A 25,431-nucleotide genomic window follows, 5' to 3' on the forward strand; every position below is an offset into this window, starting at 1 on the left:
CAGATCACTAGGCAAACATTCTGGCTTCTCTCTGAAAAGGTAAGCTGAGGTCTACAGTGGAGCTCAGAGTCAGTCTGTGCTACTTCAAAGATGGCTAAGGAAGTTATTACAAAATCCATATTCTGGTACCACGAGCTCACTTTGTCACTGTTCTTTAAGTAACTGCCTTCCAAAGGAAATCATCTCTGACAAAAGATTCCTAGCAAATGTCAGCAGATTTGGTAATAAAGAATGATAACCATTAGTTGAAGATATCCTGATGATGTCTTAAATGTTATAGGACAAGAAAAAACACCCAAATGTTACAGTTCTTTTGGACCAAGAACATAAAGTACAATACTGAAATCACCACACCCCAACATTTATCTCTACACATGCTGCTTCCTACATATCCCCCTACTCTCCAAATCACACTCTGCCCAGAGAAGATAATGTAGAAAAGCAACAAATGCCCAACAGATACATTCACTGTTTAACCTAGGAGTTCTAGGAATTTGTCCTACAGATATACTTGAAATATAAACAATTATGTATTTAATTATTCACTACAACATTGTATGTCATAGGGAGACCATAAATAATATATATACTGGAATAATATGTTGATGTAAAAAGGAAAAAGGTCTCTCTCCACATGTGGATATAAAGTCTACTAGAGACATCAAGTGAAAAAAGCAAGGCACAAAACTATAAATAGGATAGTATATATTTTGTGTAAAAAAGAAGTCACAGTTGTTTACCTAAGAATTAAGAAAGTCTGGAAGGACACACCGTAAATTAATAGAGGATTTTATCTGCTGTGGGAGTGGGAACTGGGAAGAAGGGAGACAGAATGGGGAAGATTTCTTTTCACTGTGTATTGTTTATAATTTTTATTTCTGAACCACATTAACGTATTACCTATTCACAACTTTAAACATACAAAATTACTTTTAAAGAACATCAAACAACAGCATTAGAAGCACTCCTTCTTCGGCACCTGATATGATACTTTCGCCCGGATAAGTGACTGGCCCAGTAGCCTGACTTCCAGAACCTGTAGCCATCCATCTCCCTGCGACTGTCACAGAAAGGAGTGTAACCATAGGGAGCACCGTCCAAACTGAAATCTCGCAGCTCTTTCAAATCTGTTCGCACAATCTGAAGAAGAGAGGATCACAGTCATCTGTTAAACAACCATGCAGACAGCAGGGTCCAGGAGATACGGCGGGGAGCTCAGGGCTCAGCGGCACAGGCAGGAGACCCAGCTCGAGCCTCGCTTCCTCCACTGATTAGGCTGACCGCCCTCACTAGCATGTCAAGACGCTTAGCCCGGTGCTTGGCACAGAGTATTTCCAAGCATTCAAAAAAAAAAAAGCAGAAATAAAACAAATTAATAATTGATACATTGCACAGCCTCTCTGTGACTCAGTTTCCTCATCTAAAATGGAGATCTCCCAGGGTTGTTGGGAGGATTACATGAACTAACGGGGAATGATGGGGAATGACGCCTGGCACACAGTAAGTGCTCAGCAAGGATTAAGTGTGATTATATTAGAACTAGGAAAGCGTGCTTCAGGTTGAGCCAGTTGCGATATAAGTGAGCCAGAGGGGGAAGAATTCCCAAGAGCTGGATGAAGCTTTGTCCAAATGACTTGCACACATTACATCACTTCCATTCAGATGAGGAACTCAGGTTTCAGCCAGCTCAGGATAAGGAGAAAGGCTGTAGGGTAGAGGTACATTTACACTTTTTGAGTTTGTATGCTCTAAAATTTCTAAAATTAGAAATCTTAATTTTCTAAAATTAAGTGTGTTCCTTTTAATTAAGTCAAATCTTGACAGCAGGATGACCTTCTGAAGAGTTCCACATTATCAAGGCCACCTACTTGCACTTCCTCTCGCTTACCCTTGTCAATAACTTCTAGCTTTTGAGCAAATAATTGGAGATGATGGCAAGCACTGTGCTAAACTGATGTATTTTCCAATTGTTAGTTTGTATGTTAAATGAACTAAATTTAAGATACAAAACTGCATACGCAATGCAATCGCAACTGTGTAAAAGAGGCAATAGGAACAAAGATGAAAAGGAGATATGTCGAATACAAATTTTAAAAGTGATCACATCTGGGTGATACATTTCCATATACTCTAAATAATGTAAACCAAGCATGTACTTTTCCATAATTGGAAAGATAAAATCATTTAAAAAAGGAAAGGAAGTCCAATGCCTTTAATACAAACTGCTGAAGCGCAGTCGCTAAGAGCTTACCTGATCGGCATCCACAAACAGGAACTTGTCAACAACCAGCGGGAAGAGCACATCCAGGAAGAGGATCTTGTAACCCCAGATGATGCGCTGTTTCTCAGTCTGCTGATGAAGCCACCGGGGCCATTTGTACTGAACAAGCTCATACTGAAAATTGTACTTGTTTGCCATGTAAGGTATAAACTCCTATTTTGAGATACAGGGAACAACAATCGTTTACTTTGATTAAGAAAAACAAGTAAGTCAACCAAGCACGATTATGGCACAAGTAAAACACATTTACCCTATCAGTGGTCTAACGAAGAAACGTGACCCTGACTCACTCGTGACTACATAAAAGAATACATATAAACTTTTGACAAATCCCCATTTTTTATGGCTTCTAATCACCACATGAGATGACAGAAATCTTTAAGTGAAGGCTTTTAGATAATTAATTTGTGTCTGTGTGTCTGTGTGTTTAAGGGAAATGGACTTTATCTGTCGAAACTTGACTTCAGCAGAACATTTTTTTGAGCTTGATTTTAAGCCTTTCTCACCACTAGGTCTAGCCCGGGGAATGACACAGCAAACCCAAGTACTCTGAACAAGGTTGCTGCCGTTAAGTCTTTCAGATTCTACATGTAAGTACTTCCAGGGGACCAGAAGTGCATCACTTCTCTCGGAGAGATATTACTGAGTACATTAAAAGCTGCTTGAAGAAGAACAACAACAAAGATGCAAATAAATCAATTTAGATGACAAATACTAACTGATATAAAGCGGAAAACTTTCCAAGCGTGTTTTTGTTTTGCACAGATGATCCTTTACTTCCACAGATCACTGGGTAGTTGTTCATGACAGAACTAACCATCCTTCTCACTGGAAACCTGTACTGTGCTTTCTAATTAAACAAGGACATGCACGCTCAGAGGAGGAATGTTACTCCATGAAAACAAAAGATACAGACTCTCCTCCTATGTTATCCAAGCTTCAAATAAGTCATAATTTTGTGTTCAGTTTTATAACAACTATTCCCCCCAAACAGACCAGTCTGGAAGAATAATCAACATTGAATTATGCGGGTGAATCAGGGTAACCAAATACAAGGAAAATTTTTAAATCATACACATAATGTAGAAGTAGCAAAAAGTATATCACACTGTACGTATGTCCTTACTAGGAATGTTTTCCTTTTCGAAGCCTGAGAAACAAACCTTAAACGTGGGGGACAAGTAATTCTTCAAGAACCAGAATTTCACAGGAGTCTTGGTATTCTTCAGTACTGATAGCATCATTATGCTGTCAAACAAAAGCAAAAAATAATAACAATTGTCCAAATCTTTTCAATCTCAACAAAACCAAGGAGAGTCCATCAAGAGACCACTCAGTGTTCTTTGTGGCAGAGCTAACTGGTGGCTCAATTAGGCAAAGAGAGACCCTGAGTAGGGGACAATGGAAAACTGCCCTTATTCATCTTTACAGTGTTATCACTGGATGGGAAAGAAGGAATACTTATTACCTATAGTAATATACTGAACTGATAGAGGCACATGTTTTAATTACGTTACAGCTTTAAATAAACTGCTTCATGAACTGACACGTTAGTTAGGGTACAAATGAATCCTGGAGGCTGTGCTTAGCTGAGGACATCACCCTAAAAAGAAGCTGGAAAAGCCCGGTGGCTCTGCGTCACGGCACTGCCCCCCACGGCCTGGACGGGGCCTGCCAGGGAGGAGAGCGGGGCGAGGTAAGGGGACGGCAAGTGGTTACAGCTTCAGGATTCCCTACTTTGGAAACAAACAAAAGCAAATTTTGAGTCAAGGAATTTAATTAAATTCAGTTGTTACTGACATCTGACATTACTATTCTAGGTCAGATATTATTTCTTGGGAATATGAGGGCTAAACATGAGTAAAATGACATCTTGACTAGATTTGTAGTGGAAAATTACAAGGAAAAAGAACCCTGGCATTAGCAAAGTTACTCTCAGGCAAAGGCCTTCCTGACCACTGACAACAAGACGCCCTGAGGGCCTTTCCCCTGGCGACCGCTGTGTCAACCAGCCCAAGCCTGTGCCTCTCCTCCACTCTGGCTGTGTGACCGCAGGCGAATCCTTCCACCCTCTGAATCTCAGCCTGTCTATAAAACGGAATTAAGATCCCTCCTGGCTCTAACATCCTATGAATCTTCAGAAGGCAGGTCCATGGCCCTATTCCACCTCTATTCTCTATGTTAACCTCCTAATTTCCGGTTTAAGCGATGCTTGGTGGACAGTTAAACACCACTCCTTATGATGTGTGCACAGTGATACTGAAATATGTTTATAGCCTTGTAATAGGTATACAGATGCATTTAGCTCCCCTTCATGAGGCTGGCTGGATCAAAACAAATACAATTATATATGGTAATCCAGTCACAACCCTTAGAGTGTGTCAAATACACAGAAGTATAACAGGCAGAATCCCATAAAACACGTACTCCCTAAATAAGAATCCTGTAACAAATTCATGCACACATTCTGAAATAACCAACATGACTAACCGAAGAAATCTTTCATAGAGATGACCAGATGCGACAGAGAAAATATTAATTATGTCATCTTTCTCTTGTTTCACTTCCTCAGTCTTCTGTCCTCCTGTAAAGCCCCTATAACAAGAAAGGTAAAAACAAGAACACTTGAAACACTGATACAGACACACTGCCCTTTAAGGGGAGAGGGAAGGAGACGGTGCTTCCCCATCCCTGTTCCTTCCCGAGAGCGCAAGGCTGGCAAAAGCAGCCCACAGGAAGAGAGGTGGGGATGGCTGCCCAACGAGAGGGAGGCTGCCCACAGGGTCTCGTGTAGCTTCAGGAGAAGACTGGACACAGGCTAGTCCACAGAATGCAAGACATACAATGGAAGGTTAACTGAGCAATTACCACTCAGCTCTCCAAATAGCGGACAAAATCCAACAGCAGTCAAGAACTAGGGCACAGAAATAACCCCACCATGAGGGGACGATAACCTCTTTCAGTTAATCAGTGGGAAACACTCATCTACTCTAAGTACAAGTGCAAGATTGCACAGAGCAGAATCTGAAAAGCCCAAACAGGATTATTATACTCAAGAGAAGGGAGGGATGGTGCTTATATATCAGTTTTTCCTTAAAAACATTATTTCTTTATGATGCCAGTTTACCATTTGAAGGAGTCCCAAAATCCAGATTCATTCTCATTAGTTCCGTCGCTCAGCAAGTCTTCATTCACCATGTCTGCCTTCTTCTGAACCTGCAATCAGTCACACGTGATGGATCTGATTCCCCCTACTGGGTCTAATAGGCATTAGATGATCTTCACCGGACGCATACTGTGAACACTGTCAGCACTAGGGAGGGAATGATCCTGCCAGCAGGTACAATCCGCCCCAAGTCCAGACGTATTCAACAAACTGTGCTCATCATATCACATGAAAATCTTGAGTGAGGAGATAGCAACCTCTTTTAATTAGACAATAACTGTTTTTGGTTTGAAAAACGGGCAGAGAACCTTACGGTCTGAGTAAAATCAGAAGCACAATTCAGCAAGCTAACTGCTAGTTCTAGGGAAAGAGGGCAGCACACACGAGCCCTAACTGTCAGGAAGGAGTCATCTCATGTGACAGCCTTGTACCAGGGCTGACTAGTACAAACAGGGGTCGAATCTTCTCGACAGCACAGGGTTCATTTTTCTGCTCAACCGTGTGCCGTCTGCATTCAATTTTACTGTGTATAATGATTATTTATCCCATAATACCTTTTACTTGAATTTAAGGCACTAGGAACTTCAAAATTCTGAGAACAGAAAGCAGAAGTGAAAAGAAATTAAATAATGCTACCATTTATTGCTGGTGTTGAAATTCTCATTGGCATTCTTTCCAGTCTTCTGAGAATAAAATCATGAATAATAATGTGAACTGCGGCTGTACAAGCAAAGCAGTATCTATGAAAACATCTGATGTAAAACGAGACTTGTACTGCTCACTGAGATAACCCGAAAGGCGCAACCTCTCAGGTGAAGAAAGCCACAAACTCGGATTTAAAAAAGACATTTTGCATTTCAAGTGCATTCCTAGAAACGCTACAGTAAAATTCCAAAGGTGAATTAAAGTCTTGGGCTGGTTTCTTTCTTTTTCCTTCAGCTTTACTGAGATGTAATGAACAAGTAACACTTGTAAATTTAAGGTATACAGCGCGATGACTTGGTATAGGTATATATTGTGAATATATAATAACAGCACAATTTCTGGAGTTAACACATTCCATCACCTCACATAGTTTGGGGCTGGTTTCAAGATACGTATTTTTACATAACAGCTACTAAATACCAAGTTACTGCTACTTTCACTAACTTTAATAGAGTGGCTGCCTTAATATACCAAACTCACCTTCACTTTAATGATTTTGCTTTTGAAGGTGCTGAGGACAACAACAACTTCAGCGGCATCAGGTGGAGAATCTGTACCGTCGTGACTTAGAAAAGGAAGGAAGGAAGGAAGATGGATGTCACAAACCACAGGCCTCAAAATGCAGTAAATGGTCTGATATCAACCCCCCATATCTGTCCATCATCTTTATGTGATTTCTGAACAAATTATTTTCCAATCTGCAGGAAACCCCTTCAAGCTACGCAGAATCACTTGTCAAATTCTCTATCCTTACACGTTGAGTGTGCCAACCGGTCACAGCCCAAACGTCCTTCTTGAGTCCCTCTTCGAATGACCTTTCATAGAGTGAGAGGCTCCCGGTGCTGGCAAGCACATCGTGAGCACGGAACCACTGTCTGTGTTCACGAGGTCTGAGCCAAGCACGGCACCCTTCGATAAAGGAGCGCCTGGGGGCCTGGGCCCCTGCACCGTCACCGGAAACGCATCACTACTGCTCTGTAATGGGCAAGTAGCAAGACATGGCTCTACTTCAGAGTTTTGTAAACGCTTCTACTCTGTCCTTCCTGGAGGCACACAGCCAAGCCTAGGCCCTGCACTCGATCTGGCGCCCATCCTCTGGAGGAAGAACTCTAACGAGCTCTGTCTGCAAGCAGACAGGGCAGAGGAGGAAAAACTGAAAACAGTATTTCCCTACTAATCAACTGTAATGCCTAAAATTACCAGTCACCAAATTTTAATGTGATAACTACAGAAAGCCACGATAGAACATGAATTCACTGGATTCACTGTCATCCAGCAGAGAGCAAAGTTCTCAGGCAAAGGTGAGATCCTGACAGGGAACATGAAACATTCCAGAGCCTGGGAAGCAAAGGAGGAAGAGAGCCCGCGACTGTGAGGTGCTGGCCACCGTAGGAGGCCTGGCCAGGAAAAGGACACACAGCAGGGACGGAGTTTAGAAAGACAACACATAAGCTTTTGGGGAAAACATTAATAGGCGAAAACCCTACTATGTACAATGAAGATTTTACTATAATACAAAAATCTTCTACTTTCTTGGTAAGAAATATGCAGAAATCCACAAAGCTTTCATGTGGGTCAGTAAAGACTATGAAGCTACAATGAAGACACAACAGGATGATGTTCTCAAATAAACTCTAATGGAAATCATTCCCGAAATGAATTGGCATGAAGTTTTCTCACATAGCTTAATACTAATTTAAATTGTGTTAAGCAGAATTTAGATCACACCTTTTTAAAAGGCAGTATAATTTTTTTAAACTAAGAGTCACTTGTAGCAAATCTTAAAGCAAAAAGCAGGCTACCGACAATGCTCTGGGAGTACCTTCTGTACCACCTCAGACCTGGAAAGACAAGCGCTCGCACCAAGGTTCCACGGCCAAAGCTTACATGTCTTGTCAATCTGCAACTCACTCAGGGTAGAGAAATATACTATCCAGGGTTGAAAAGTCTGACTGTTCTTCATTTCTTTTCTCCTTTCTTGAAATGACTCACTTTCTCATCTGCCTATGGTTTTCATCACAGTGACAGAATGATTTCATCCTGGGATACTGTTAGCACGAAAGAATGACCGAAGAGTCAAACTTGACTATATATATTGTTAGTATTTACACTGCTTGTTATCCAATTATACCCTGATGAGTCTCCCACATTTAATTTCCTAGAAAAGCACCGTTTCATCACACATACAATTGCAAATTAAATTCTTATTGCCTGGGTAACTGCCGGTGTAGTATTCAATTCAAGCTGATTCTCATTGCAGAATGTTCTAAAAAAAAATGTACCTGCATCATTTAATCCTACCTGTAGATTCTATAAATGTCTTCAGAACGTCCCTTCCTTAGTCTGAGAATCCAAGCTCCTGGGTTGGCTTTTAACTGAAAATAGCCCTAGGACAAGAAGACAAGACAAATTTTAGTGCTCTTAAAAACATCAAAATGCTGTTTCTGAGGGACAGTTATTTCTTTTTCTGAAATATCAGTCACCTTTATTTTAAATAAGATGGTTAACAAACGAATGCAACTCTTAAAATCTACATATTAGAAACACTAGCAAAATACTGGCCCGTCAAGCCAAGAAGCCTGCCCTTTAGCTGTACTTCAGTGAAGAATGCATGATGTGTGAATAAGCTTCAAATCTCAAAAGGAAAAAAGAGAAAGAAGGGAAAAACGCTGTTGGCTCATAAGCAATACTTTTTCAGGAGCCAATCTGGTTAGAGTAGAATATTCTAGCATGTTTTCTTTTAAGTTGTGTTAAAAGTTTTTTTTAAGTTGTCTTAAAAAGAAAAAGAAAGTTGTCTTAAAAAGAAAAATTCAGTCCATCATGAATTTTAATCTCCCTCATGTTCAGAATGCTAATTGCTCTATCATAAATCGCAGTGCCCAAATTAACATGACTGAGTATCACCACTGGATGTACTGATCGTTTACCAGATTAGCCATAACAATAGTGTCCACGATGACTGGCTGGGCTGAAGTTCCTAAGGTAAACTGCAGTCCCCGTGGGGGCTGGCCGGTGGTGATGTCATAGCAGTGACCTTCCAGTAACAGGTACTCCAGCTCATACTCAGCAGCCACTACGCTGTCCACCTGCAATATCACAATTAAATCACTTGACGACCACTCAGCAATAAAAAGAAACAAAGTACTGATACATGCAACAACATGGATGAATCGGAAATGCATTATGCAAAGTGAATGAAACCAGACATAAAGGGCAACATACCATATGATCACATTTATAAAAAATTCAATAAGAGGCAAAACTATAGGGATAAAAGTCAGAAAGAGAGAGACAAATACCGTATGCTAACACATATATATGGAATTTAAAAAAAAAAATGTCATGAAAAACCTAGGGGTGAAACAGGAATAAAGACACAGACCTACTAGAGAATGGACTTGAGGCTATGGGGAGGGGGAAGTGTAAACGGTGACAAAGCGATAAAGAGGCATGGACATATATACACTACCAAACGTAAGGTAGATAGCTAGTGGGAAGCAGCCGCATAGCACAGGGAGATCAGCTCGGTGCTTTGTGACCACCTAGAGGGGTGGGATAGGGAGGGTGGGAGGGAGGGAGACGCAAGCGGGAAGAGATATGGGAACATATGTATATGTATAACTGATTCATTTTGTTGTGAAGCTGAAACTAACATACCATTGTAAAGCAATTATACTCCAATAAAGATGTTAAAAAAAAAAAAAAAAAAAAAAAGCAGATCAGCCGTTGCCTGGGGCCAGGGGGAGGAGGAGGGGTTACCTGCAAAGGGGCATGACAGAACCTTTTGGAGTGATGGACATGCTCTGTATCTTGATTGTGCTGGTAGTTAACAAGAGTACACAATTTTAGAAACTACGGTGGGTTGGAAGGAGAGTCAGGAAAAAGGACACAGAAAAAAATAAGGAGATTACTCCAAAAGTACAGAGAGGATAAGATGCTAATCTACAAGAGGAGTACTGGGAAAAAAGCATGTAAGGTAAAACTGCCAAATGAACGAACAGATCTAAAAGCAAATAATGGAGAAGATAGATAAAACAATCCTACAAGGATCAGCTCATATGAGAAAAGAGAGAAACAATGAGAAAGATCAGAAAAACATCAGAGAGCAATGCAAATTCATCTTGGCCTTTGGAATATAGCTGAAAATATTGCTATTCTAAATGCAAACGTCCAAGATGAATTTAATGGCTCCGTAATGGCATAAAACCATTCACGTGCTGCACCAACTGCCTAAATTATTGCTAATTTCTTGCAGAAAATAGGACACAACTACGAAGTCTTAGGGCAGCTTGGCTTTAGCTAATTGAAGAGTTTCTACCCCAGGCTAGCTCAGGCTTGGTTTTATGACCCTACCTAACCCTAACAGTGAGCTACTTGGAGCTTAACATGTTACTGCAACGCTCCACATGCTCACGAGTCTCAGGCTCTGCATTTTCAATGGAGTGCAGAGAAACTGGAGGAAGCCTAAGAAAGAGGAGCAAAAACTCTGGGAGATACGGAAGAAACCTACTTTGTTTTTGTTTTGGGTTTTTTTTTAAAAAAATATTTATTTATTTGGCTGCACCTGGTCTTAGTTGCAGCATGCAAGATCTTCGTTGCGGCGTGCGGTAACTTCAGTTGCAGCAGGCGGGATCTTTTTTTTTTTTTAGTTGCGGCATGCAGGATCTAGTTCCCTGACCAAGGATTGAACTCGGGCCTCCTGCATTGGGAGCACGGAGTCTTAACCACTGGACCACCAGGGAAGGCCCCGGAAGAAACCTGCTTTGCATCTGATCTATACTTCTGTGCACTGTTCTTCAGTGCTTTGTGTGGTCTCTTCAACAAGAGTTGGTTCCTCCAGGGCTCCCTATTTGTTAAAAATATGGTGTGTACGTATGTACACATACACACGCACGTGCACACACACTCTCTTTCTCTCTCTCTCCCTGCCACCAACTTAGTACCTAAGGGTTTCTACTTAAAGAAACTAGAATTATTCAACCTCATGATAAGAGGGCTGCTAATTCCTTTGGTAACTATCTTCAAGTTTCCAGTCTCCCAACTCCCAAGAAGACAGAACCAGAAAACAGGCTTCAATTGTAATAAGAGATATTTAAGGCAGACACAGAGACAAATGTTGTTAAAAAGGAAGGAGGCTCTGAGGCACCGTAAGCTCCCTGGAAGTAAAGACCATGTTTTTTAATTCCTTTGTTAATATACTCTAAGCTACGTGTAGAGTGAGGGCTGGGAAGAGACATCAGTGAAATGAAATTGCACTATCTTTGAAAATGGATTAGGGAAAAAGGACCACTTACCTTAGAGACTTCAAATACAGTTATATGGAAATAAATGAAACAGAGAACAGAAAAACAATAAAGAAAAACCAATGAAACCAATGGCTGGTTCTTCACAAATATCAACAAATGGACAAACTTTTAGCTTGACTGACCAGGAAAAAAAAGAGAGAAGAGCCAACTTACTGAAATCAGTAAGGATAAAGGAAACATCACTATTCAATAAAAAAGACTATAAGAAAATGCTATGAATAACTACATGCCAAAAAATTAGATAACCTAGATAGAATGGATAAATTCCTAAGAGACACAAACTTTGAAAACTGACTCAAGACAAAATAGAAAATCTAAACAGACCTACAACAAGAGATTGAATCAGTAATTAAAAAATTTTGCAGGGCTTCCCTGGTGGCGCAGTGGTTGAGGGTCCGCCTGCCGATGCAGGGGACACGGGTTCGTGCCCCGGTCCGGGAAGATCCCACATGCTGTGGAGCGTCTGGGCCTGTGAGCCATGGCCGCTGAGCCTGCACGTCCAGAGCCTGTGCTCCGCGGCGAGAGAGGCCACAACAGTGAGAGGCCCGCATACCACAAAAAAAAATAATAATAAAAATAAATAAAATAAAATTAATTAATTAAAAAAAATTTTTTCCAATCAGGCAAGAAAAGTATATAAAAGGCATCCAGATTGTAAAGAAAAAGTAAAACTCTATTTGCAGATGACATGATCTTATACAGGCTTGTATACTAAGAACTACAAAATATTGTTCAAAGAAATTAAAGACCTATATAAATGGAAAGACATCCCATTTTCATGGTGCAGAACACTTAATATTATTAAGATGGCAATCTCTCCAAATTCACCTAGGGATTTAATGCAATCCCTATTGAAATCCCAGCAGCCTCTTCTGCAGATATTAACAAGCTGATTCCAAAATGCAAAGAATCCAGAATAGTCAAAACTATCTTGAAAAAGAGGAACACAACTGGAAAACTCACACTTCCTAATTTCAAAACTTACTACAAAGCTACAGTAAATAAGACAGTGTGGTACTGGCCCAAGGACAGACACAGAGACCAATGGAGTAAAATTCAGAGCCCAGAATTAAACCTTCACATTTAGGGTTAACTGATTTCTGAAAAAGATGTAAAGACCATTCAATGGGGGAAAGAATAGGTTTTTAAAACAAATGGTGCTGGGGCAACTGGATATCTACATGCAAAGAATAAAGCTGGAACTCTGCCTCACACCATATACAAACACTAACTCAAAATGAATCTAAGAAGTAAAATGTAAGAGTTTTTAAACTGTGAAAGACCTAGAAGAAAACACTGGAGTAAACCCTTGTGACCTGGGATTAAGCAACAGTTTCTTAGATATAACTCTGAAAGCACAAGCAACAAAAAATAGGTAAATTAGACTTCATAAAGATTAGAAACGTTTGTGCTTCAAAGGACGCCATCAAAAAACTGAAAAGACAACCTGTAAAATGGGAGAAGATATTTGTAAAGCATGTATCTGACAAGAGACTTGTAACCAGAATATATAAAGAACTCTTACAATTCAACAATTAAAAGACAAGCCAGGGCTTCCCTGGTGGTGCAGTGGTTGGGAGTCCACCTGCTGATGCAGGGGACGCAGGTTCGTGCCCCGGTCCAGGAGGATCCCGCATGCCAGCCCATGGGCCATGACCGCTGAGCCTGCGCGTCTGGAGCCTGTGCTCCGCAGCGGGAGAGGCCACAGCGGTGAGAGGCCCACATACCGCAAAAAAAAAAAAAAAAAAAAAAGACAAGCCAATTTATAAAAATAGGCAAAGGATTTGAATAGACATTTCTCCAAAGAAGATACACAAATGGCCAATAAACACATGAAAAACTATTCAACATCATTTGTCATTAGGACAGGAATGAAAAATGATGCAGTCACTTTGGAAAACAGCTTGGTAATCCCTCAAAAAGTTAAACATAAAATTACCATATGATCCAGCAATCCCACTCCTAAGTATATACCCAAGAGAAATAAAAGCATATCTACGAAAACTTGTACACATATGCTCATAACAGCATTATTCATACTAGTAAAAAAGTAGAAACAACTCAAATGTTTATCAGTGACATATAAATAAATAAATAAATAATAAATAAAATGTGGCGTATCCATACAATGGAATACTATCTGGCAATAAAAAGGAGTGAAGTACTAATACATGCCAAAACACGAATGAACCTTGAAAATAATTTATGTGAAAGAAGCCAGTCACAAAATATATGACTCTATTTAGGTAAATGCAATAGAACAGGCAAATCCATAGAGAAAGAAAGTAGATTAGTGGTTGCCAGGGGCAAGGGGAATGGGGAGTGATTACTTATGGGTATGGAGTGTTTTTTAGGGGTGATGAAAATATTCTAAAATTAGACAGTGGTGATGGCTGCACAACTCTGTAAATATACTATAACTACTGAACTGTACACTTTACAAGGGTGAATTTTATGGTATGTGAATTAGATCTATTAGGCTGTTATTTATAAAAATACAATTATACCTGAACACTACTGTCTCAGAAGCCCACCTAGACTGTGATCCAGTCTGTTCAGTCAGAGACTACCACCGCTACATCTTCAACAGGCTTTACAGTAGTGGTTAGACACTGGGAAGCAAAGATAATTCTTACCTCTTCTAAGTAAATGTTATCAAGGTCATACGGCGTTCTGACAGACTCTACCATCCAACTTTCAGGTGTGTTCAAGTTCAGAGTGAACAGAGGAGACTGTGGCATATCCAAAAATTTTGCTATTGGACCCTTAGCAAAGCTATTGTCCGAAGTAAAAGAAATCTCTGCTTCCAAGACATAACGGTAAAAGCTGAAATGGAAAAGAAAGATGTGAATTTTTTTCCAATGCAACCACAGTCCTTGAGTTTATACGCATCCACACAGGTAAACAACTGGCTTAAGACAAATTGGATTTGGAAGGGCTTCCTTCCTTCCAGACTGAAAAAAGTGTTTCCAAAACTACCTCTTGACCTAAATGTACATCCTGTGGTTGTTGCAGACGGGAGAGGAGAGCAGGGGAGGTGGGGCTGGGAGGGGAGGTCCTTCCTTCCTGCCCTGTTGGGGGATGGGGGGATGGAGGCAGCCGCTGCTGGAGTCACAAGCATGTCCTGAGCACTTGCCTCCCCTGAGTGCTTGCCTCCCCTTGGTGAAAGAAACTCACTTTCCTCTCTCTCAAAAACAAATGGTGGCTGAGTTCTCGGGCGCGCCCCGAAAACACTGTATGCAATCATTTAAACATTGCTCTTACCCGAGGATAATGGTGAAAGCTGGAACCCTTCCGTCACTTTCAAACACGCTTCAATTCACTCAGAATCTAACCTATAGAAGCCAGCGCATTCGCAAGGTGGCAGTTTACCACAGTCCCCAGATGTGCTACACTATTACTACTGACTGCTTTCCAGGTGACCTGTTTCACAAATGACCATTCCAAAGCTCAGAGAGTACGCAGATAAGCCTGCCTTCCTTTCAAGATACATGCAAATGAACCACATACATTCCAACTTAGAAATGACTGCTCTTCTAAGAAGAAGTATATAGACAAGTGTCTTTCTACACCACAGCACATTTTAAGGTAAATTTAATAGCTACATTGATTCAAATGTTTTTAGAGAATTATGTAATTCTGACCAAAACAAAAAAAAGGAAAGAAAGCAAACCACAGGTGCAAGTGGCCTGGGTTAATTCCACTTTTTTTTTTTTTTTTAATTTATTTTTGTCTGCGTGGGGTCTTCGTTGCTGCGCGCGGGCTTTCTCTAGTTGCGACGAGCGGGGGCTGCTCTTCCTTGCGGTGCTCAGGCTTCTCATTGCGGTGGCTTCTCTTGTTGCGGAGCACGGGCTCTAGGCATGTGGGCTCAGTAGTTGTGGCTCACGGGCTCTAGAGCACAGGCTTAGCTGCTCCGCGGCATGTGGGATATTCCCGGACCAGGGCTCGAACCCGTGACCCCTGCGTTGCCAGGCAGATTCTTAACCACTGCGCCACCAGGGAAGTCCCTAATTCCACCTTTAAATGCTCCCACGCTCACACTAAGTTCTTAGAACTTTTGATTAGTTCTTAGAAATTTAGGAAAACTGAACTTCAAAATAAGTGATTTTTTTCAAATATGAGGTCCATATATAAACCCATTTTGATCCTTGACATTCAATTTCAGATTGAGTGTGATTTTTTCCAGGGGTTGATTTCTTAACACTTTGTTTTACCTTTTTAAAGGCATGTCGGAAAGTTTAGATTGGCAGTTCATAAACACTCTTAGATTCATGTTGATCAGCTGAGTTAAAACCTAAAAGAGCAAACCAGATGACAAAACATAAAAATTTTCCCTACAAAGTGACTGATATTTGAGATACAATATTTACATTGTCTCTTCAGAAATGTATCGACACTAAGTTAGGAGAGAGAACATTTCTTAATATCTCAAGCAAAAATACAAAGATAATAAATGTTATAAAGTCTGCACTGGATAAATCCCTAGAAATCACAGCTCTAGTGCACAAGCTAAACCACACATACATATCACGTGGACAAAAACATGGGAAATAGGTCATTGCAAATAACTGCTCCCACATATGTGGGGAAGCAAGACAGGCAATGGATATAGCTGTCTACATAAGGAAGAGTTTAAAGGTTCATCAGTGCAGCTTACAGACTATCATAGGAAAAAACACATACAAATACCCACAAAAAAGGTTAAGTGATTATATACTTCAATAAAACTTAAAAAAAACACAACTCAAAAAAAAATTGAGGCAACTATATTTTTGGCAGAGTTCTTTTAAAATTTTTTAAGTTGCAATATCTTATAACATATTTAAAAGACATTCTGCAAGGAATTCCCTGGTGGTCCAGTCGTTAGGACTTGGTGCTTTCATTATTGCCGAGGGCCCGGGTGCAATTCCTGGTCGGGGAACTAAGATCCCACAAGTCGTGCGACGCAGACCAAAAAAAAAAGACACATTACAAAAAAAAATGCTAGCTATAAGAAAGGAAAATGATAAAGCAGAATGCTTTTACCTTTTTACTCTTCGCCAATATAAAGTATGGCAAAAATAAATTTAATTCAAAGACATTTTGCTCTGAATAAATTTTTTTTCTTAGTTACATGAAGTAATCAACCAAACTTGTACCTACTTTCAGAGGTTATTAAATTGTTTTCAGAGCCATTACTAATCTTTATGAAAACATCTGCTCTGCCCAAGATGCCCTGTAGCACTTTCCAATGCCCTTTAAAGATAACCAAGGGAAAACGATGCTCGCAGAGAATCTCAGGGTATGGGACCACTTCCGGTAAATACAATGTGACACAGATGACGGAAACTGCCTCTGCAGTTGTCCCTACCAAAAGCAACGGGGCAAGTCTCTGCGCTTCTCTGGTGACAGGGTCAACGACGGCCACGACATCAAAGTACGTCTCCCCTTCCTTTGGCCTCAGTTTAATTGCACTACAGAGATCAAAAAGATAAAACATTAATCTGGAGGCAAAGAGGAAACAGTTGATTTCTTTGGGGGGGATGGGGTGGGGAGATGACACATCCAACACAACCAATCAGCCCTCTTAACATTTCAAAAAAACTTTAGATCTAAAACAACAAGGTTACATGGTGGTCAACTATGTGATTAGGTCTGCCACAAAGTTTAAAAACCCTCTAAAAGCTTCTGATGTTTGTTTTTGACAGTTACATTATGCCAATTTTTATTTCTTGGCAAGAAGGTTATGAGGAGAGAAGAAATTGACTTTTTTAAATAGTAAAAGGAGCATAAGAATATTACAAAAACTTGCGAAAGAGTGAAAAAGGAAATAAATAATCATAAAATCTCACCATCCCAATTCAACCACTTTGTGGCATATTTCTACATAGTCTTCCTTAAATGCCTATGTAAAGATGAGATGCACCTACAGGATATCAGCAATTTTATAATGATTTCATTCCTTCCCCCAAAAGTTTCTTATAAAGATTTTTCCATGTTGTTATACATCAATATCCTGAATAAGAAATAATCTTCGATTTACCAAGTGAACCTGCTGTAGTTTACTCAAGCTATTCCTTATTGCTGGACATTTACTTACTTATTTATTTTTTAACATCTTTATTGGAGTATAATTGCTTTACAGTGGTGTGTTAGTTTCTGCTGTATAACAAAGTGAATCAGCTATACATATACATATATCCCCATATCCCCTCCTCTTGCGTCTCCCTCCCACCCTCCCTATCCCACCCCTCTGGGTGGACACAAAGCACCGAGCTGATCTCCCTGGGCTATGCGGCTGCTTCCCACTAGCTATCTGTTTTACATTTGGTAGTGTATATATGTCCATACTGCTGAACATTTAGATGCCTTTCAACCTGTAAAGAACTTCTCACATCCAGTTTTTTTCACACTTGGAAATTTCTTGAGAATTAACATAGTCCTAGACATGAGATTACTGAGTCATAATGACACAAATATTTTTGTGGCTAATATGTCTCGTCAACCACATTTCCTGAAGAACTAAACAATTTTACAAGGCCAAGAAATGAACTTCACTACATCTTGTCAGCATTAAGTTATGCAATTTTTTTGTCTGTTCTTAGTTAAGTGAAAAAGGACAACTCCTAGGATTTCTGGGGAGAACATGCATTTCCCCACATGTAATTTCTAGTTACATGACCTCCTTCTAAAGCCACTTTGACTTAGGTGGCTTAAGAGAAGCAGGAGCCTCTGATACATTTTAAAAAGGAATAAACTTGAAAGGATTTAAAAATACATCCAATTTTCCCAAAACATTAATTGCTTAATCAATGCTTATCTTTGTTTACTCTGAACACTATTTTAATGTGGTTTTGAAATTAATCACCACTTTTATGCAAAAACATTTATCCAGTGGGATAAAAACAAAGTTCAAAACAGAACATAATAACTAATAAAACTGGGTAAACACAGTTTAAATGGTAATGAAGGTCATTTCAAATCTTAACTGTTTTGGAAATAACCGTCAGAATAGCTTTGTGACTGTACTGCAACACATGCTTTCAATTTGGTATTGATAATTCCAGCTACCAATAATTATTCCAATACATTTTTTTCCCTCTAATACAGCTGTTCTCAAAGTGTGGCTCCAGACTAGCAGCATCAGCTTTACCCAGGAATTTGTAAAAAAACAAATTGTCAGGCCCCAACCCAGACGTACTGAACCAGCAACTCTGGGGGTAGGTCCAGCAATCTGCATTTCAACAAACTCTCTAAGTAAAAGCCAAAGTATAAGAGCCGCTGCCGTCAGATAACTTGGACCTCCTGTGGTACTCTAGAATCTAGAAGGAAGAGCGCATTAGAGAACAGCATTATACAAACTCTCCCAAAGGAAACGAGAAGAGGGGTCCCCAACAGTCCTCTAGAGCACAGCGTGTGGGTCAGGCCCCTAAGCCTGGCTGGTAGGGGTAGAGCTCTGTACGGCACACCCATGTCCTGAGCCAGTGCTCTAGGTGACCCACAACAGACATCCTCAGAAACGGACCCTGTAAGGTCTTTTAACCACCCCCGCATCTCTGCAGCAAAAAAGAGGGCAATTCAAACACCAAGAAAAGAGGAATATTGGTGTGGAAACGGAGAACAATATAAACTGACAACACGATGTTTAAATATACTTGCTGTATTCATCAGAGAAAAGACCAGAATAAGGCTGAAAGTGACAGACACAGAAGCAACAGTAGGGGAATCACCCACATTTTTGAGAGGTGAGTAGAGCAAACGTCAAGGAACGCAGCACTTCGCCAATCTTAAAGTACGCAGGAGTCACCTGGGGAATCCTGTTACAATGAAGATTCTGATTCAGGAGGTCTGGACTGCGGCCAGAAGACTCTGCCTTTCCAACAAGCTCACAGACAGTGCCCTGTTCCATGGACCACACTTTCAGGGAAAGGGTATACATAACCAGTAATTCAGACTTCTTGTTTCTTGCCTAAGTAAGAAACTTCTGACTTGAGTATAACAAACACTCATTTAACTAACACGACCCCAATAAAAATAACTTCTCTAATTGAAATTTGCATCATAATAGAATTTGTAATTAGGACATTTTAATTATATATGACTCATGGAGAAAACGGTGTGCTAAATAGGGAAGAGGTCTAGCTCAGGTCTTGGCTATGACAGGCAAACAAGACGGCAGGTCAATTAGGAATGTTTCCTGTGGTAGTAACCAGACCATGTCACTTCCTGAAACCATACAGAGTAAAGAGAGGATGGTGCTAGTGGGTAACATCCAACCTGGGTGATTATTAGCAAGGAGCCACAGCCAGTGAGAAAGGAGAGGATCTCCATTCTAGCCTGGAGTCATTAGTTCAAATTTTATCCCCACATGGACCGGCTGTGAGAAAGCACAGGTCAATTAAACCAAAGTCCAACTTACTCCAGACTCATTAACCCAGAGTCACAGCGGAGCAGAATGCAGGCTTCTGCATCTAGAGCCTCCCTGGTGATCCTAAGGTGCAATCAGGACATACATCTTCCTGGATACATCAACTGTAGACATTCTTCCTCTAGACAAGTTAACCTTAAGTCTACTCATGAGAAAACAACCCAGACTGTGGGACATTCCACAAGACAACTGGCCTGGACTCTCAAAAAAGTCAATGTCATAAAAGACCAAAAAAAACCAAAAAACACCCCCAAACTGTTCCAGCTTAGAAGAGACTAGAGACACAACAACTGACTGCAATGTGTGATCTGGACCAAACAAGCAAACAGCTGTAAAAAGTCATTACTGGGCACTGGAGAAATTTGAACATGGACCGGTATTACATAGTATTACTTTATCAAGGTTAAACTGCTGAGGTATGCTTAACAGTACGATGGAGATACTCCTAGTACTCAGGAGACATATGCCAAAGAATTTAGGCATGATATATAATGGTATCTGCAACGTACTTTCGCATGGTTCTCCCAAAATGTGAGTGCATGTATGTTTGTATGCAAGCATATACTATACACACACACGGATAACTGTGGCACAATGTCTACAATTGGTGAAGCTAGATTAAAGATATTTGGGTATTCACTATAATAGACTTTCAACTATTCTCTAGGTTTGAAACTTTTCAAAATAAAAAACTGGAAAACAAAAGACAAGGACTTCCTTATAATGCTATACTTATTTTTATTTTACTGAAAACAAGACAGTTTTCAATAAAAGATGAGACAAATGCTCTAACAACCTGTTTATTCTTTAATATCAGAAAATGACAACTGATCGGTTTCATTAAATGCTTTCTGTTTTCTTAAAGGGTATATTCAGAACTATTTCAGATTTATTTAGAAATAAATGTCATGCAACTGATATCTGTTACATGAATTTTATATATGAATATATATAAAAACCACATGCCAAATTTTCCATTCCTGTAAGAGTTTATATACACACTTTATATGGAAAAATAAAGGAGGTGAGGTAAAGGTAAATATCACAAATTCAACACTGATTCTATACCTGTGTCTATCTTCGAAAAACTGGTATTCGATTCTTGCATCTCCTTTTGGTTGAGCTGACAGGAGAGCATCCACCTTCATTACCAAGTCACTCGCCCTGAAAGATGTGGTTGGTGAAAATTTAGCATCTCTTTTACTGAAGGTTTTCCAATTGTTGCTGAACATAATATAATCAACCTAAGTACTGAATGCCAACAAGCTGGTCTGAAGAAAATATAAGCTTTGTATCAATTGGTATGAGAAAAAAATACAGATTTTGTCACTGATAAGTTTTACAGCCCTGGGGTAGGTGCTGATTTTTCCATATGTGAAATGGAGATAATGCCTACTTTGCATGGCTCTTGTAAATACTGCACTGGCGAAACACAGAAAATAAAGCACCTAGCTCAGGGCCTGGCCCATAACTCACCCTCTTCTAAATAACTTTATTACTTTTTATGATCATCAGAGTAATAACTTACTGAAAAAACATTCAGGAAAAAAATATAAGTTGAAAATGGAGATGCACACAATAATAGCATATTCAAGAAATAAGTATTGATAACATTTTAGCTCATCATTCTTCCATATTTTAAAATATATATATCTACATACACAAAAGTGGTACTATATTATTTGGTAACCTGATTTTTCATTTAATAATATAAACATTTTGTTGGATAATAAGTATAGGGGTACATCAATATTTTCAATGACTGCATAATATTATATTTATGGATACATCATAATCTATTTCACTATTACAATCAACATCACGGTAAACAACTTAGAAAAGCATTTCCGCTTTCCCCACCCCTCCTAACTTGATTTCTAACCAAGGAAGATCTTGAACTAAATCATGAGACTGAAAAAAATGCTCTAATCTGTTGAATTGAGGACTAAATTCCAAGAATGCTAAAATATATTTGAATATATTCATGAATATATCTGAACTGGAATCAAGCCTATACATTCTCTCATCGAACCAAACAACTCTATCAAATTATATCTTTTGGTACGTCTCAGTACTAACTCTGAATACATATAATACAGGCCATTTGTTTCCTGTGATGTGTCAACATTGTCACAAAATATGTCCAGGGATCCTCGGTTCTGTGGACTGGGATGATCGCCATGATCAAAGAGCCCACAGGTGAGCTCCGCAGGGCTGACGATGGCGTCTTGGCTGCAGGTCTGGGTCACGCTTGAGAGCTGTGGCTGTCATGCACGACCAAGGTGGAGCAGCCCTGGCACTAACAAAAATCTTAGGCAAGCAAGGTCACTCTGAGAACCCTAATAGTTTTAGCATCAATCTTCTGGCAGCCCCACAACTACCTTATTGCCCTAAATTCAACCAGGACAGACCCAGAGCCATCTCTGGTTGGTAAAAGGCCAAGTCTTCTATGCATAGTCTGGCAACTACATAGTCCACAAGGACTCCCAGGGCCTCCCACGAAGCCTCCACAGAGACAGGGAGTGGTCCAAGGGACACCACACCAAACCTATGCCTATGACACAGTGGCTTCAAATCAGGGGGTACCTCCTGGCCTGCATCAGGGAAGTGTTTCCTAGGCTAAAACAAGGGGCATCACTCAACAACCAATGAGGTGGAAGGAAACCTCTTTATCTGTAGCCCCAGTTTGGGTGAGATGAAAAAAGATTCCTTTCCGTATCACACGAAACTTGGCAAAGAGACTACTTTCACAGCTATCAAAGTCAACGCTTCACTAAGAGTGCTTGTTGAACTCTGCAGCATCATGGGGTATGAAATAGATGAAGAAATAAAACAGAAGAACTTTAAAACTCTATATCCTCAAACGATGCATCAAAGAACACTATCAAGAGAGTGAAAAGTCAACCCATGGAGTGGGAAAAAAACACCTGCATATCATATAGCTATAAGGATTGATATCCAGAATACAAATGAACTCCTACAACTCAACAACAACAAAACAAATAATTAAAAATGAGCAAAGGACTTGCACAGATATTTTCCCACAGATATACAAATAGTCAATAAGCACACAAAAAGATGCTCAACATCACTAATCATTAGGGAAGTACCAATGAAACCACAAGGAGATACCACTTCACACCCACTGGAATGGGTATTACCAAAAGAACAGAAAATAGTAAGTGCTGGTGAGGAAGTGGAGAAATTAGAACCCTTACGCATTTCTGATGGGAAAGTAAAACGGTGCAGCCTCTGTGGAAAAAGGTATAATGATTCCTCAAAAACTAAACATAACCATACATCCTCCAGCTACACATTCATTTGATATTTAATGCAGAAACCATGTGAATATGACTATGAGCTTCAATTACACAGCAGGTACACAGACCAGTCAAATATTGATTTTTTTCCCATTGAGGTATAACTCATTAAAATATATAGACTAATAATAACATTGAAAGAATTAAAATAACAATAAAGAACCAACAATAACCAACTCATCATCACTTTTGGAATATGTAAGAAAAAAACCTCATTATTCCATACTAGTAAATAAAGAAAAAGAAACATTTAACTTGTTTTTTTTTTTCCTGAACAACATAAAACTGAAAGGTAATTAAAGAGATAATGAGCGAAAGTATTTCTTTACATAAGTATTCTGAGGAAATAAATAAAATCACCTCTCTACTTCTGCATATGTTTGAAATTTTCCACAATCAAAAGTTACAAAAAAAAATCAAAATGGAGAGAACTAATCCAGTTCTTTAAACAGCTGGCTACAAAATAAATTAACTCATTTCAACAGAAGTATAAATAAACACCTGAATTGAAGAACATTATTATATTTTAAAGCTGGAGATAAAAGCATCTTGGAATAGGTAGCATGAGGAAAGTCCAATTAATATAGCCCCTGTGACATGAACTGATTCATTTCTTCTACGGCAAAACTTACACATCTTCTTCTACCCGAAGCTGTTGAATATGAGATTTGATTTTCTGTCCTGAAGTTTTTAAGATGATATTTTCTAGGAGGTGGAAATCGTCTTGATTAAAGAGTTCACTGTCCTCCAGTGGCCCAATGATCTGTGAAGAAGAGCAGGGTGGTCAGTGCTGGAATCAGCGGGCTGCAGAGAAGTCCTTGGTTGTCCTCAGGCTACCTTACAAACCAGATCACTTTACAGACCCGAAGCACGTTTACATCTAAGTCAAATCAATGAAAAAAGTGAAAATAAAACCCGAATCAACTCATGCAGTTATTCACTTATCAATTCCTCAACTACACAGAGTGTATGTAGACTTGAATACTTTACAGTATTTTTACAGTAAGCAAACTCTGAAATAAAATAGCAGTATCATTTTCATTAATTCTCACTGAATATAATTAAGAAAGCCCAAATAGAAACGTAGTGGTAGATATCGGAGGTTTCACCCTAAGGGCTAAGAGTTTAAAGTTTGGTATGTCCGCCAGAGTCTCATTTCCGTGGCTGCAGATATTTGTGAAATAGTCCAAGCATAAACCGACGGCACAAACCATAAACATGGTCCCCACACGGGACGAATACTTGATGAATCACAGGTCTTACGGATTTGGGTTCTGAGAACCACCACACTCTCACCACCTTACACAATGGCAGGACAAAATTAAACAGGAGGAAGGTTTCACATAAGGACGTTTATGTCAAAATGAGCAAACTTCCTTTGAAACAAGGGAGCAGAAATGACCATCAGCACTGCACAAGCCCTAATCACCTTTGGAGAAAGTGGCTCTGTCTGAAGAGTTTACTAGCTTCAGAGGAGAATGCTGCCAAGACTGTTCACTGATCTAATTTGAAGTCAACCTTGTCTCAGGACAAAGTTCTCACCCTTCCATTGCTGATCACTGCCCTCTGTCCCTTCTTCAGCTTCAGAACATCCCTGCAGTACATGGCATGAGACAAAATGAAATCCATTTTGGAAGACTCAAAGACCTCTTTAAAAAGACTGAAATCCATGCCCTAGGAAAGTAATTGTTATTAAGGAAAAGTAATTGTTATTAAGAAAACCATAAAAATGAATAATCATATAAATGTCATAAAATGCTCTTTTAGTGGAATGTAGTGACTAATTTTAATAATTAACACTACGATGTCTCCGTTCCCCACTCTCTCTCCCATTTTTTCCCAACCTCCCACTTATCAAGTAATGCTTATTTCCTTCTCCTGTTCCTTTATGTAATTGTTCAATTGGCAAACTATAATTCATGATACTTTTATTCTGCATTTTAGAATCTTACTAATTTCAAGAGTCTTTTTTTAACTGAAATATCAAGTACATTCATCGTTTTATAAGAAATCTTAAAACTACAAAATAGTCCAAAGTATGTAACATAAATTAATAAAATGGGCTTATGTTGGAAATACATCAAGAGCACATGAGCCTCTAACTCATTAAGTAGCTTCAACCTCTATAAACAAATATTTTTCTTTGTTCTACAAACAAATCAAATATTATCTGTCTTTTAGAAACTTACAAAACCAATGGCTTTGTGCTTAAAACATATATAAGCTTATATCATGCACATCTTGAA

The 25,431-nt window shown here is 39.4% G+C and overlaps 1 protein-coding gene across 2 annotated transcripts in view; it reads right to left on the reverse strand.

The window, feature by feature from the left end:
- The window catches only part of UGGT1 (UDP-glucose glycoprotein glucosyltransferase 1), a 120,012-nt gene that overhangs the window by 11,528 nt on the left and 83,053 nt on the right, over positions 1-25,431 (reverse strand). For both annotated transcript variants that reach the window (XM_079923495.1, XM_079923494.1), the window contains exons 24-37: positions 24,728-24,859; positions 23,818-23,948; positions 20,934-21,029; positions 16,809-16,911; positions 15,673-15,752; positions 14,095-14,284; positions 9,080-9,238; positions 8,454-8,539; positions 6,633-6,717; positions 5,409-5,497; positions 4,772-4,876; positions 3,445-3,529; positions 2,252-2,434; positions 980-1,140 (exon numbers count right to left, since the gene is read on the reverse strand). In XM_079923495.1, coding sequence (XP_079779621.1) covers positions 980-1,140; positions 2,252-2,434; positions 3,445-3,529; positions 4,772-4,876; positions 5,409-5,497; positions 6,633-6,717; positions 8,454-8,539; positions 9,080-9,238; positions 14,095-14,284; positions 15,673-15,752; positions 16,809-16,911; positions 20,934-21,029; positions 23,818-23,948; positions 24,728-24,859 — 1,685 coding nt within the window. The remainder of the gene's footprint in view (positions 1-979; positions 1,141-2,251; positions 2,435-3,444; positions 3,530-4,771; positions 4,877-5,408; positions 5,498-6,632; positions 6,718-8,453; positions 8,540-9,079; positions 9,239-14,094; positions 14,285-15,672; positions 15,753-16,808; positions 16,912-20,933; positions 21,030-23,817; positions 23,949-24,727; positions 24,860-25,431) is intronic.

The sequence above is a fragment of the Stenella coeruleoalba genome (genome assembly GCF_951394435.1).
Source record: "Stenella coeruleoalba genome assembly, chromosome: 6".
In the NCBI taxonomy this organism is placed as follows: domain Eukaryota; kingdom Metazoa; phylum Chordata; class Mammalia; order Artiodactyla; family Delphinidae; genus Stenella; species Stenella coeruleoalba.